Genomic DNA, 15,833 nt, shown 5'->3' on the forward strand with positions numbered 1-15,833 from the left:
GTGTGCCTACAATGTGGTTCGATTACCCAGTTTTCATCTTTCGCACACAGCAGGCCAGAATTTTTTCAAATCTGTAAATTTATATGGCTACCTTTGATGACAAGCTAAAGATGTCCAATTTTAATGTGATGCCCAACTTTATTAACTATTAGATTTTGGTTGGCCAGCTTTCTAGATTGCACTTCTTAGCTGTTTTATGACAGCTGGTACTGGTGGCAATACTGTGACAGAAAAAAAAATAAAAACAAAAGAAAACATACTACTACATACTTTATTTTGCTCCAACATAACCTAACATAGCCTATATTCTGTTATGTATGTTACTAACAGTCTTTTACTAACGGTCTTTGATAGAACAGCCTGTGTGCCAGGAAGTGCGGTCTGTGCAATACTGCAAAGGTTCAGTTTTATTTCGTGAGCAGGAAGAAAAACAGTTGACAATTATGCATTGAATATATGTGACGTGCATGGCGTTATTTTAATACAAATACAATCTAGAGGCTAGTCTGGAGAGCTTTGAATCTACCATTGCTTCTACGTATAAGCTTTGTATAGTCCCACCTTCTTGAATCTAACAGAACATTGCTAAAGCCTGGTGATAACAGCCTAGTCTGATTATATAGCTTATTCTTCTTGATGTCAACAGGATTAGAAGGCATCAAAAAATTCTTCATCTGTTATCTTAATTTCCGAGTTCTGTGTTTTTTGCAAGAAGGCATATGTATTGCAGATGAACATGACTGAACCTATTGTGTGCTTCTAAAATTTGCTAAATGTATTCATTCCCAAGATGTAACGTCTTTATGGATGTTGCCAAAGGGGGCTGCCATTTTGCTTTCTTTCTTTTGCAGAACCATAAATGAGAACTGTGGTCTGACCTTCACATTTACGTCAATGCATGGTGTGTCTCACCCATACATGGTACAAGCATTTCAGACATGCGGCTTCAAGCACTACATTCCAGTCAAGGAGCAGATGGACCCTGACCCTGAGTTTTCGACTGTCAAGTTCCCAAACCCAGAAGAAGGAAAAAGCTCTTTGGTAATTTCTAGTAAATATGCAGACCGTTAAGGCAGACACAACTTTGCCTTCTTTAGAGGCAAAGAAGTGAGGAAGTGATAGTTGCAGCTCACCCCAACACGACCAGCCTCCTAACAAAACAACTTGCACGAAAAACATAAATGAGGAGAAGAAAAAGAGGTTTTTACTGGGCAGAGTGCTAAATGTTAGTCCCTCTGCCTATCTTTTTGTGTTTTTCATGTTGGTCACCACGTCAGAGCTGTGGGGCAGGTATAAAACAGCTTGACTTTTTTTTTTTTTTTAATTATGCCTGGTCCTGAGCCCAGTTGGTAACATTGGCCTCAAGCAGTCATACCATACCCTGCCCAAAAACCTTTATAATTTTAAGCCTTCTAAAGTGACTTTTTCACGGTCAATGTTAATGTTATTGCCGCTAGCCCTAGAGTTTGCTGCTGTGAATAAGCAACGGAATTGAACGGAAGTGAATCTCTGGTACTATTTTCCACCAAATTATGCCAGGGCTGAAAGCAGGTTAAGTAAAATCTTAAGGGCCTGCTGTTACTAATTGGAGGGGCATGTCTACTCCAAATTTGGGTGCTGTCGTTGACAAGATGAAGGAGAGTGAAGATGGAAGAGAGAAAAGAAATTGTGCTCTTGCGGTTCTGGCTCTCTTACATTTTTGTGGTAAACCTCTTTGCTAGATTTTCAGCACGCAGTAGGCAAATAAACTGAAGGCTGCCGAAACAAGATGAAACCTAAGGATATCGAAAGATATATTTCATAGCTAACCTACCTGGAAGCAGCAGATTAAAGGCTATAGGCTCAGTACTAGGTGTGTGCTGAGAGGCAGAGGTATCAAATTTTAGGCACAGAGCATGAAAACTTTCATGAAGCATTGTTCATACTTTAAACAATGCGAGACACATTTTTTTAGCTTATCATCAGTGACTGTTTGTAGAACAAGGCATAGGCGCATGCTTCTGGCAGCAGGTAAATGGTCTTGCAAACACTCCACACTTGGTGCACTGTCTGTAGGGATGGCAGACGTGGATAGTGGAGTGTGTAAGCCTGAAATACAAATCTTGGGCACAAGATTCTTGAGTAAATTGAACCGAAAGATACTGTCACAGAGGGCACTATGCAACAGGCAACTAATTTAGTGTGGCAGTTACTTGATTAACCTACTATATCAGGATGAAAGAAATGAACAAGGGCACATGACAGCGTGGGGCAGACTGTATATTTCTAGCTGAGAGTTGGGATTTGAGGGGACTGCTGATGTGTCATAGATTGTACAGGGCATAGAGAAATTAAAACTGAGACTTTGGGAAAGTTACAACACATGCGAGTTACAGCGTTGCATTTTGATGCACAATTTTTTTATGGATATGAGGTGTTACACGTGCACTGGCCTACTCAGTTAATCAGCTTGCATGACACATTGGGGTTCATTTCTTCAACAATTAATCTCACTCTGTCGCAGGAAACTTCAGCAATTATCAATCAAAAAACCTTAAACGCTTGCCTGAAGAGGTGCAATACAATTTTTCGGTCATGGATCAGCAAAACTATTCTTTCTAATGCAGCTTGTGCTACTCTCGGATGTTGCGTTAATGTAACTTATTTTCTTTTTCTGTGGTATACCTTCAGCAAATTTACAGTGATGTGTAAAACACAAAACATCCTTCTAGTGAGTGAGTGAGAACGTTTGTAAGTTTGCGCTTATGTCGTGTGTTGTGTTTCGTCCGTCCTTTTGTGTAGCTAGCAGCGTGCAAATCTCCAAATAGAATGGTTTTGTACTTTAAGGAAGCAGTTTGTTTTTGAATATGCGCTTTTGTTGTGTGCTTCTTGTTTGAGGGGTGAACACTGCTGTTTTCGTTTTGCAGGACTTGTCATTCTTGACTGCTGATAAGGCAAACAGCAGGCTGATTCTGGCCAATGACCCTGACGCAGATAGGCTCGCAGTGGCTGAAAAACAACCCACGTGAGTTTGCATGCTTTCAATCTGATTGTCATGAGAATGTTAAGGCTGACGTAATGCTCAACTCTCCAAAGCACTTGTTGTTTTTAAAGGGACTGCAGGGGTGGAAGTGCTGCTCTAATTGCTTCATTCTGCTCCAAACCGCTTTCCCTACTCTGTCCTGCTTTAAAACGCAATATTGCTCCAAAACTGCTCCAAACTGGCTATTTTGATGTTCTGCCATCAAATTTAGCTGAACACAAAAACAATGTCATTGCACTAATGGCAAAGATATAAAAATCTTGCACTGAGAAATTTTCGCAAGGGAAGGAAGCATGGAGCATAATAAATATTTGTTCAAAAGTAAATTTAGTATGAGCCACTGGCGATTGGCGATAATTTCGGGGAAAAAAATACACTGTGCATGTGATGTAGCACCCCCTCTCAGCCTTTTGAATCGCCGGTGGAGAGAAGCGAGATCAGCAAGCAAAGCAGGTAGCGCAAACTACTGCGAGCTGTTAGGAAGAAAACTTTCCCCGACTGCAAAAACTGCATGAGTTATTCTAATGGTTCTGCTGTGAAAACAAGCAGGTGCTTCACAATCAAGCCTCTTTGTTAGTGACAAGCTTACCAGGCCTACGACAGACAAAACTAGAAGCGTTATGGGTTGGTACGCCAAAGCTGTGAATCACTGGGCAGCTTCTCAGGATTGTGGAAAGGCATACGAAATTTATCGCCAAAATATTAAAAATGAGCCCCAGCATTGCTTAAGCAAAGAATGATGAACTATTGGCAGGAGGCAGTGGAGTAAAAATGCTGTAGAATGGAAAGGGTACTCATCAAAGCCATCTCTCTATATCCCAAAGCTGCTTCAAAATACCCAAGCCTGCTTTCACCCTTGTAGACCTCCACTATGTTTACAAATGGACAAGATGATCGAGGTTGTGCCACAGTCATCTCCGATCCCACGGTAGGCAAAAAGCAAGGGAGTGGCACTGGCGCCAAGCTTGTCGAGGCGCACTATTGGGGCCTGAAGACGCCTTTTCTGCAGACGAATTAACTATGTGCGCAGGAATTTGTCAGCCGAGGCATAGGATAGAAAGGGATGATGTAGTACCCCGGGGCTTTGAGGTTTATCCTAAATAAGGAAAATAAATTAGATATGCACAAAATAGGGAGCAGAAATGTCATCTCTAAATTAGTGGTACTGCTTGGGAGCACATTGAAGTGGTAGACTTGACATTAGAATCTATCAAGTCAAAATAGGTAAATGCATTAGGTAAGACTACATGTTCAGTTGTGAAGTGCACCTGCAAGTGTTACGTTTGCTGCTAGTCTTTTCCAAGTCTTCGTTAAGGTTGGCCTGTGTTATATTATATATATTTACATGCTTTGGCCGTTTGTCTTGTCAGAGATGAGTGGGAGGTTGGAAATCACTGACCTTGCAAAAAAAGGATTCAGATTGGAGATTTTGTACTTCAGAGAAAGAAAACTGCAATTATAAAATGTGTTTGACCTTAGAAATGGGCTCCAAAACATAATTCAAATGCTCCAAAACTCTCGTTTCGTTGCTCCAGAGCTGCTCCAAAATGGCTTTACTACTGCTCCCAAAGCTGCTCCAAAATGCTCATTCCTGCTTTCACCCCTGGGATTGTGAAAAGCTACTTACTAAAACTAGGAAATGCGCTTGAACAAATGGTATTCCATCACTCCTCTCCACAATGCAAAGGAGTTTAAGCTAGCATCATTAACACACAAGATCTTGGTGATCTAAAATGATGCTCTTCCTCCCTCCTCAACTCGGAACATGCCAACATACAAGAAAAAAAAAAAAAAAAACAGGTGCAAGAGTGCCCCACACCCCTGTCCCGGCAGTATCACTTGCGATCGAGGAGGCACATCCAAAAAGCCCGGCTGGATGTGAACATGAAGTGAGCTGTCACCCCGAACTGTTGCGAGAGGTCACCAGGAGCATTATTTAAGAATTATTTGCAAGTTATAGAGTCCATTCAGAGCTTTAAATTCGACTTGAGTGCTCACAACGACCATCTCTATGAATTTGTTGCGGTAGAAAATTATCATAGATTTTGTTTCATGGTTCCTTTAACATCTTACTGAATGCATGGATGATACAGGCATTGCAGTTCAAATTATGAAGCCTGATTCATAGGCCTTGTGGTTTTTAGCAGCGGCAGTTCTTTGGCTGTTCACAGTACTTATGTCCCATCAAATCTTGATAGTGTTTCATTCATGCTCAAAGTCGGAAGCAACAAGGGAAGCTTTTTGGCATTCTCTGATGACTCTCTCCTCCTTCTGTCTTGCAAATACTCAGTGTGGTGGCCACTTATAAACAATTACTCACAGTTACGATATTTAGTGTATAATATTTAGTTAGCATTATCTTCTGCTGCACACATCAGGCTCAATGCAGTTGCCTGCGTATAAGCTCTTCACTAACATTTACTGCACCAGCTGAGCACAGTTTCTGTACAGAGTGCCTAATTAATGTGTATAGTATTAGTCTCTCTAACCTTTGTAAGCCTGATGAAGCTTTTGTAATTACAGTGGAGAGTGGAGAGTGTTCACCGGCAATGAGATTGGAGGGCTGCTGGGCTGGTGGCTGTGGCGTTGCTACCGAGCCAAAAACCCCAGTACTCCCGGTGAGCATCCATTCCACTTTTGCCCCATTTTTTTTTTCCTGGTGATGTGATTGCCGTAAAAACCCGCATATGGTATGAGGCTTTTTCCTGATTTTATCATGACAAATTTCCGCCTCGTATTATATCCAGATCAGAACAAATTCCACCCTAAATCCGCAGTTCTGACCTCATTGTTAATCAGCGCTATCAGCAGCAGGCTTCCAGCAAGAGGAGGCGCTGTCTAGCGGTGGTATCAGCTGTTTGGTGGTTTCGGTTTCACGATGCTGACCTCGTGACCCTTGCGACTATGGTGCCCGCGATGCATTCGCAAACGGAAGGATGTCGATCATACCTCGCACGGCGTAGGGACAGCAAAAGGATCACTCTGCACGTTGCATGGGTCTCTTGCTGGCCTTCTCATCCATGTTAACATGGCCATTCCCAACAGCTGAATCGCGGTCGCTTCACTAGTATTTCCAAGAAGTGTGTCGGTTGTGCTTTCGAGTAGATGCAGTACCGAACCCGTTTATAGGTACCGAAGAAGAGCTTGTACTGAAAAACGTCTCCAGCAAGGGACGGTCGGCAGACGACACATGTGCTAGACGATGATGATCGCGAGAACCCCAAGTCTAAGAAAACTTCCTTTGTGCACATGCTGCATGCGCGTGGTGCTAGACGCGAACTGGCATGGCACGGAGCATGATGGCCGGCAGCTAGTGCGCTGTGTCCCGCGTTCGGGCTGGAAGTGACCTACTGGTTTTAGAACAACATGAAGTTCTCTGATCAAACTTGTCGACACGAGAAGAGGAGCGAACCGCAACCGGCACATGATGGTTCATGGCATTATTCGACGCCTAGTGTGAGGGGACGTTGGACGCAAAAGCACAGAGTGCATAGGCCTCATGGGGCAACTACAAAATATATAGTGCAAATAAATACTTTTCCTGATATTTTCTCTCTCGCATTATACGCGGATTAAAACTTTTTTTTTTTATGTTTTTGCTATCCCGAAATTATATCTCGTACTATAAATGGGTTCATATTTATATGTGGGTTTTTACGGTACTTTGAGAAAAGGGAACAATTTGTAGCCACACTGGTTTGCTTATTTGTTTATCCTTGATGTCTGCCAGGCTGCTTCCTGTGTGAACTTAGACATCCTTTATTATTTTGCAGCTGAAAATGTTTACATGATCTCCAGCACAGTGTCTTCAAAGATCCTTTCTGCCATTGCTGCCAAGGAAGGTTTCAAGTTTGTTGTAAGTAAAGCAGAGCGTTTTCATTCTGTTTCTGTGTTAGCCTTAACAGCATGTGATTGCAAAGCGTAACATTCTGATGCTTGAACAACCTCTTGCAGACGTCTAAGCACTGAAGTAGGCGATGCTAGTGATGAATCAAGTACACAGGAATCTGTTTGAAAGATTTCCTGTCAGGTTGTTCGTTCTATGTACGCCTAGGTTCAATGCTTTCCATAGATTTGGTTTGGGAAAGTGGAGCACCCTAGGGGTATATTCCAAGCACAACACTGCTCATTGTAAAAATGGATTCTGTTGCCAAAATAATTCCAAAATCTTTTATGTATATTCAGTCTACATTGACGACCTTCAGGTTGCGCGCACATCCTTGAGCGTATCAACATGCGAGAAGCATATAACATACATACCTACGATTAAAAAACAGCTGATCATGTTGGAAGCCAGGGGCGCAAGGAAAATAGGAGAAAATAATAAGACTCCTGCAGTACGCATCCATCTTCACTGCTGAGTGCTACTCCATAGCTCGGGACACACAAATCAAGAAAGTAAATGTACCGTCTAAAGACTGCATGAAGTTAGCACATTGTAAACTGACAGGTAAATGGCAGTGCACTTGAAATAATGCAATATAAATATCAAACTTTACTTGGTAAAGCCTGTGTTGGGACAATGTAAATCATGTACTCACTGGGAACGTTTTTAGGAAGTGACTTTATGCCGTCTTCGTATAGGATGCACACACACGCAAGTTAACTTCCAACTCACAAAACAAGACAAGCCCCTATGTGATGCATGCAGTGATGACCTCACTTTAAACCATGTCTTGTACTCATGTAAAAAATTTGAAACAGTTAGGAGAAAACATTTCACGCAGGAGAAAACATTTCATTTTACTCTGTGTTGGTTTTAGGTGAGAATGCTCTTGTTGACTTGCCCCACATAGTTAGTTTTTTAAAAGAAGCTACCATATGTAAACTGTAGTTCAGAACAATTACAATTCACAAACACACAAAAAAGTTATTTAACCTCGAGTTTGGTGCATGATAGCCTCAGTTGCTTATGCGCCATTAAGCCCAGTGCAATAAATCTTGAGAGTTTGAAGCAGTTGTAATTTGTGGCTGTCCGTTCGTTCTACACTTGGATAAACTATGGGCAAAGTGCGTGGCAGTCTAGTGCAAATAAGGTGGCCATGACTGTAGAAAGAAGGCTATATGGGTCATTGAGAAAGCGAAGACATTGAAAAAGTGCAACGGAGTAGGCAAAGCAAAGTGTAGTGCAAAACAGGTGCTTGAAGCACCATGGAGCAGTAGTGACACGGTGGTGACAGTGGCTTTTGCATTGTGGAAGGCCATGCACTAGCATATTGGAGGTTTTTTTTTTTATAATATTGTTTATTGCCTCAGGGCTTAAAGAGAGTTGTTGAATGAATTAGGAAAAAGGGGGAATTATTAAATTAATGAAAAATGGTTGGCTGATGTAATCGCTTCGATGATGAGATGGCCCTTGCATCCAAGCAATATATTAGGAAAAGTTGTTGGGCATGAGACTGGTTGCTCATCACCATCAACAGCCGGACTATACTCACTGCAGGGTGAAGGCCTCTCCCATATTCCTCCAATTGATATGGTTCTGTGCTAACTGCATCGACTTGACCCCTGCGAACTTCTTAACCTCATCTGCCCACTGATTTTCTGCCGCCCCCTGCTACGCTTCCTTCCCTTGGTATCCAAATTGTTGCCCTTTTTAACCATTGCTTATCCTCTTTTCGCACTACATGCCCTGCCCATGCCCATTTGTTCTTCTTGATTTCTGCTAGAACGTCATTAACTTGAGTTATTTCTCTGACCCACTGTGCATAGTTCCTATCTCTTAATGTTACACCGACCGTTTTGCATTCCATAGCTCTCTACATTGTCCTTAACTTAAGTAGAACCCTTTTCATTAGCTTCCACATTTCAGCCCTACAGGTGAGTACAGGTAAGATGCAACTGTTATGTACTTTCTTCTTGAGCGATACCAGTAAGCTTTTTGTCATAATCTGCGAGTACTTGCCAAATGCGCTTCATCCTAATCTTGTGCTCCTAGTTATACCCTTTCATGATCCGGATCTGCATGATCCGGACAACCTGTGCTAAGTAGACGTATTCACCTACACTTCCAGCGCTTCGCCACCTATATTAAACTGCTGTTCCTTTCCTTTCCAAGCAGTTCAACATTCTTAGTCTTCTGCACAGTAATCTTTAGGCCTACCTTTTTTCTTGTCCTGTCTAGATCATTGATCATTAGTTGCAATTGGCCCCCGAGTTATTTAATCTCAGATTAGATAAGATAAGATACTGTTTATTTCATGTTTTTCCAAAACATGGGGAGATGAAAGAAAAAGCTGCTGAACAGCAGCTTGACAAGCTTTCACCCCCTGTATTCACACAGACAGCAGCAGAGCGCACAAAAGACGTGTCCATACAGATCATCCACCCTTAACCCTAACTGCACTTATTCCAGCCATTTGAATACTTCCTCTAAGCAAGCTGTGAATAGTACTGGAGAGGTTGCATCTCTTTTCTTAACCTTTTGCTGCTAGCTGCCAAATTCTCATTGGCTTCAGTCCCAGGTGAACCTACAGCAAGTGGTGAATATCTGCCTCAGTATTTTGATAGTTGCAGGCAGGACACCAGGCTTTTCCTCACTCGATAGCAGCGCTCGCATCATAAGTGTTGCCTTTTAAATAAGTGTGTATTTTTTGATTCCATTATTTAGAAATGTGCATTCCTTTTCTGGGGAGGGGCTCAGCTATTGTTGGTCTCTCCACCTGAGGTCTCAAAAATTTCTTGTCGTGTCATTTATTCGAGCAAATAAGGTAAATTAGTCATTTTTTTTCACTGTTCAGACATTCCTACTAATGTGCGTCACAGCAGTAGTGTGAAAGAAAATAGAAGCTTACGCACAATTCTACTAGAAATGCTTAATTAGCTATTTTTTCACTGAATCGCTCGGGCCCTAAAGATATTACTCATGCCCTGTTGTAAAGCTTGATACCCTCACCCCACATTAAAACTGGAAAGGGAAAAGTACATAAAAAAATACTTTCGAGAATGCAGCTTAACAAAGCGTAAGAGTGTTGTTGAAATCTAGTTGCCTGAAATGAAATTGCAGCCTCTTCCATGGTGCACTTTTGTAAAAGGAAATAGCAATTGGTTGCAGGATTACCAAATGCACCTTGCATTGGAGTCAAGATTGAACTGGCTGTTAGTAGTAGTATGTAGTTGCCAGTAATAGAGATACATTTGGCAAAGGATCCTCTTCCCACATATTGGCACGAGCAGGATGTGTTTCGTGATTGGAGCAAATGGGCTTTCACTCCACTCCACCCTCTGCCCATCAGGTTGTTCTGTTGAGCGAGAACTTGCCACCGCTGATGTTAACACACAAAAAATGAAATAAAAACTGTTTAAATTACTAGTTACCCATATGTGGGCAAGCCACTCAGCCCAGTATTAAAAACATGGCTGCCTTAATAATACAGCGCAATGTGACCGTAGTGGTCAAGCACCATTTTTGTATCTGCCGCAATGTGCTCACACGCTGTCACAATGAAACAAAGTTTTGGCCATGAACTGTGCAGAACTGTGGAGTGTGAATTTACACGACTGGCGAAGCCTGTGACATTGGTGCCTGCTATGTCACTGTTCAGTTAACTTGCCGACAATCAAGTGTTTACCAAATGGTAGTCCTTGCATTAGAGCAGTGGTTCTTAAGCTTTCTTTCCTCAAGGGACCCAACAGCCTTGAACCTGTGCCAAGGAGCGCGTACCAAGTGGCAATAAGTGGATTAGGGATGCACACAGTCTGTAATTGTCACTCATGTAATTGTCAACTGCCTCAGGTGTCCTCAGTAGAGCTTGCCATATTGGTAGCTTGTTCGCTTGTTATGCCATACATTTGACCTAAATAGAGCTCAGCATTTTTTATGCTAATAATTTTGTGATATACTAGTTTTTATTATGGTTAAAGGGCAACTCTGGAGATTTTCTGACATTCTCATATTTTGGTAAAAATTTCACTGTAGGTTTTCCTCTCTGTCCTGATGCGTTCTGCCAAATTTGGCTGCTGTGCGATAATTCATTCGCACGCAACTCTATTTTAAAATGGGAAGCCTTCGTGCCCTCAGTTCAGATGATTTCTGCAGGCAACACTGCGTTCGTGATGTCAGAAACATTATACCCGCGTTACTTCCCATGTCCTGTGTGATCATAAAATTTTGAGGTCTGTATTAGGGTATCTCAGGCATTTTATGCACTGTGTAAGGATTTCCAGATTTTATTTCCACCCTCAAACGAGTGTGGAAGTGTTTTTTGAATACTGTATGTGACATCACCATTCCATCAACTGGAACATTGTTTCTGGCCATCAAATTGCTATCGTTTTGGTTTTTTTTTTTTTTTTTTAAATTTTAAATATAGTTCTGCTTGGAATTTCGAAAAACATGTCGGAGTCAGGACGCACTGAGGAATGTCGTCGATAACTTGAAATGAAAAAAGACTGGAGTTGCCCTTTATAATCAGATTAAGAAGAATAAGGTATGTCTAGCAAAAAGTCCAGCAAGGCAGCACATATGATTTAATTAATCTTCTCCCATTTTTGTTTCTTGTTCTTAACCAGGAAACTCTCACTGGATTCAAATGGATGGGCAATAAGACATGCCAACTCTTGAAGGAGGGAAAAACGGTCTTGCTTGCTTTTGAAGAGGCCATCGGTATGTGTACTTTAATACGCAGTTTTTCACAGTCCAGTAAAACAGTTTTTGTTCTCCTTATTTCAGCAGTTGAGGTCATTGTGGCTACTGTGACGAGCAGAAAAAAAAAAGAAAATGTGCTGTTTCATATCTTGATTGTGAATACTATAATGTGGGTTCATTCTGAAATGGTTTGAGGGTGAAAATTGTCACTATATTTTTGCAAATGGAATAGGTAATTAATAACAAAGTGTGCAATCATATTCAAAAGTGACAGTAATTTCATAAATGTATTTCAGAATTTGCTTTAATGAGGAAGATGTAAACACTACAATCGCCAATGTGCATCCTGTTTGTTAGAAAAAGCTCAAAAGTCGATGAGGAGACATTTAACGAAAAAGAAACTAAAAATGTTTAGTGTTCTTAGGGAATATGATGCCCAAACATATTGTGTGCCTTGTGTTTGCCTTGCTTCAGCAGGTGGCATTAGTTATCCACCATGCACAAAAGCTTTTTCTGTATCTAGCTGCAGAAGAGAGCAGCCTTATTCTGACAAGCTTGTCAGAATAAGGCTGCTCTCTTCTGCAGCTAGATTTCTGCAGCCAAGTTTCGCATGACACATTACTGAAAACAGGCACTGAAATAGTGTAGACAACATATTTAAAAGTGCGTACACCACTGTGGCTAATGTGTAATGCAGAGGAAACTGGTGATGGCAAAAATGCTTGCTACTATGTTGGCATAAATCATGGAGGGAACCCCCCTACGTATGCTTAGAGGGGGAGGACACAGCACATGAGTACACCCCCCCCCCCCTCCCCTTCTCATCAAGATTTTGCGACAGATGTTAAAAGGTAGTTCTGCGCATTATAGGTGGCCAGCGCTACGAAAACCCATGAAGCTTTCATCGGGGTATTCCTCTTCTTCAGACTTGGTGAACGCTTTAGTAGTGCATGAGATGGGTGCCGACAGGTGCGAATCTTGCCTTGGCAGCATGGCACCTGGTCACCTTTACTTTTAAAACAAAAATAAGTAAAACACGAGCAATGTCCACTGCGCCTTCACTTTCAGTTTCTTAAAATTGCCTGTCCGATTAGAAAATTGCTGATTTCCCTTCAACAATCTCGGGCCCGCGGCTCTTGTCAGCCAAACACGAAGGAAAGTGTAGGCTTTCAATAATAAAGCAAGACAATGGCGCTGGTTAAATGCTGTAGAAAGAGCACCTCTGCTGATGTGAAATGCTTAACGGGCACAAAGCACTGTTCATTAGGACATCATAGAGAATATAACTTGACCGGTCTGATGAAAAAAAATTTTCAGTGCTTGCCACAGCCATGCTTTGGTTTCTAGACACCTGATAGACACCTGATAGGTTATAAATTATGAAAAAGCTAAGCAAAGCCTAATGTAACGTTTGCATGAAAGTGTGACTACCTGCTGGGTCCAATGTTACTCTCAGCACTTTTTGTTCGGACGAGAGGTTAGCCCAACCAAGTAGATTTTGTTAAAAATTTTAGTGATCTTCTTTCCTGCTTTTGGGGATGAGTGAATAAATATAAATATGTAAATTTCTGCAACCTAAATTTGTGCTGTAATGAAGGTGCTGATGGTAACTCCAGATATGTCGCTGTGGGATAGTCTTTCTTCTTAAACTGTCCTGTATGAAGCTTACAGCATTGTCTTGTAATAAAACAAAGCTCCTTAAAAGCATTTCAGTCGGTCAGTTCAGTTAACTCTCTTTCAAGTTATGTTATGTTATATTTAAGGGAAGCAAATACTAAAACTAAAATATTCAAAATGGATGCCACAGCAAACATCCCCTCCCTCTTCCCGCCCTTTCTTAATATTTGTGCCGCTGCTTATGTTATGTTATATTTAAGGGAAGCAAATACTAAAACTAAAATATTCAAAATGGATGCCACAGCAAACATCCCCTCCCTCTTCCCGCCCTTTCTTAATATTTGTGCCACTGCTTGCAACTTCCTGACCAAATAACTAGCTGGTTGTCGTGCAGTTCTTAGAGGCTGGAAAATGCCTAGTTTACGTTTCATCATTTTTGTTTTCCGGTTTTAATAGCAGTACCAAGAGTTTTTGTGCGCACGAAGTGGTTTGTGTGCATGCTGTATGAAGCATATTGAACAGTGTTGCTACTTTGCAGTTACTTTTAAAGGTTACTACTCTCAGGTATTATGAAAAAGCTGACTTTCCACCGACGATATGCAGGTTACATGTGTGGAACGTATGTGATCGACAAGGACGGCGTGAGTGCTGCCATGCACGCGGCCCAGATGGCTGCCTACTTGGAGACAAAGAATCTTACCCTGACAGACCAGCTGGGTGTCCTGTACGACACGTGAGTGTTGCACGATATGTTCACACCCTGAAAGCACTTATTTAGATGACCGTGTCATTTTCTTTGAGCTAGCGTTTGTGAGAAGCGTGACACTGGTTCCATCTGCAAGCAGCACTTTTTTGCGGGCTGCTGTGGGTGAACACCCATTTTTACTGCTAAGCCCACGTACAGTTTTCTTCTTTGCACTATTGAGTTGCCCTTTCTCTTGGTGTTGTTAGCGAAACAGTAACATCTTTAAATCTTCAAATATCGTCATAGAGGCATGCAAATATCAAATTTTTAGGTGCAAAGCAAATCCAAATAATAAGAATTCAGTGCAGATTGAGTCAAACATTTTCAATTATTTTCGAATGATTTTGAAGTAGATAAAGGTAGAGGCAAAAAAAAAAAAAGTGACATGTCATGCTTTTCGAGCCACAAGCATGCAGTGTTGATAAATGTTTGCCATATTCTTCAATCTTAATCGACAAAAACCCGCTTCCGTGTGAGTAGCCTATCGAGTCCGCAGGGCTCGTTTGTGTGGTTTTAGAAACTATACAGAGCAACTTGATAATACTAAGCAATTGCATATGGTGGCAACATTGGCCTGAAGTAGACTATTGCTTATGTCGCAGGACATGAACATGAACATACAATGAAAGGGGAACGCCATTGTGGCCAGAAGCTGTCGTTGCCATCGCTTGCGGATAGCAGATTAGGCCATTTCATTTAATGGGAAGGTTTACTGTACATGCTTCTGGATAGTGACCCAATATCAAGTATTCGTCATATTGAAGAAAGCTGGGACAGTCGATGAGAAGTGCCTGCCCTACGCAATGTCAGCAGCCCTGTTATCAAATGTTACCCACCTGTGCCTGCATTTTAAAGACATTAAATGTTCTGAAAGGCCATGCAGGCATGTTAGCACATTTTTTTAAACCTGTTTCTCATATTTATGGCGGATGGACTATTCATAATGTGGTAGATTACAACTGTATGCTAATCATTATATGTGACCCGAAGATAAAGTCAAAATCAAAGTGCTAATACAAATAAATCACATTTGGCCTAGCCATGCTAAATCTGCAATCATTTCATTTTTAACCCTTGGGACTAGTACTATAGTCAAAACTCGATTTAACAAAACCCAATTTAACGAAACTGCCAATTTAACGAAACTCCCAATTGTGGGGGTTTAAACGGGGCGTCCTTTCGCCCCGCCGCCCCTTCGCGGGTGCAGCGTCCTAGCTAGCGACCCGTGGAGGGGTACAAAGGGGACACGAACGGGGACGACACAGTGTTAATACTCTAATGCTATTTATTGCACTTGCAAATAATACAGAGCATGTGGCTAGCTATACATCTACAAGGTTTTCCTTGGAAGGGCAAGGCTACGTAAGAAGGACTTTTGACTCACCAGCTGGGGATTGGGGATGCGACTTCGGCGGCGGAAATTTGCGCGCGCCATGAATATGGCGGCCGGGATCTTCCGTGCGCGCCGCATTCTTCATACAAAGCCATACCACGGCGTCTGCCATGGGAGACAACCGCTCTCGTTGCCGGCTGGATCCAGAAGCCCTCTCTCTTCTCGCGGAAACCCGCATAGATGTCTTGGTGGCGCATCCATCATTGATTCTCCTTCCCCCAAGAGGAGATATTTACCTCCTTACCCAGTCGGCACTGCCACGATGCTCGCTGGACTGGTGGTGATTGGTCGCGGCGGAGGAGGAGGAAACTGGTTTTTCTCACAATTTAAGGTGGCGGTTCCACTGTCGCCTTCTTGAGAGTAGTTCAGATTCTGCCACCAGGCTACGCCACCAATTCATGACTGAGGAATTGTGTGCCCAGTGACCCAGTTTTCTTGACCTGCGCTACCTGAAGCCTTTTCTTTTGTT

At 42.0% G+C, this 15,833-nt stretch overlaps 1 protein-coding gene across 1 annotated transcript in view; it reads left to right on the forward strand.

Annotated features, from left to right (window-relative positions):
• Window positions 1-15,833, forward strand: part of Pgm2a (phosphoglucomutase 2) — a 40,556-nt gene that overhangs the window by 15,799 nt on the left and 8,924 nt on the right. The window contains exons 7-12 of the mRNA XM_084602000.1: window positions 852-1,041; window positions 2,907-3,004; window positions 5,546-5,640; window positions 6,796-6,878; window positions 11,534-11,627; window positions 13,830-13,959. Coding sequence (XP_084458126.1) covers window positions 852-1,041; window positions 2,907-3,004; window positions 5,546-5,640; window positions 6,796-6,878; window positions 11,534-11,627; window positions 13,830-13,959 — 690 coding nt within the window. The remainder of the gene's footprint in view (window positions 1-851; window positions 1,042-2,906; window positions 3,005-5,545; window positions 5,641-6,795; window positions 6,879-11,533; window positions 11,628-13,829; window positions 13,960-15,833) is intronic.

This window comes from Amblyomma maculatum, chromosome 4 (genome assembly GCF_055883805.1).
Source record: "Amblyomma maculatum isolate TAMU_Amacu chromosome 4, ASM5588380v1, whole genome shotgun sequence".
NCBI lineage: Eukaryota > Metazoa > Arthropoda > Arachnida > Ixodida > Ixodidae > Amblyomma > Amblyomma maculatum.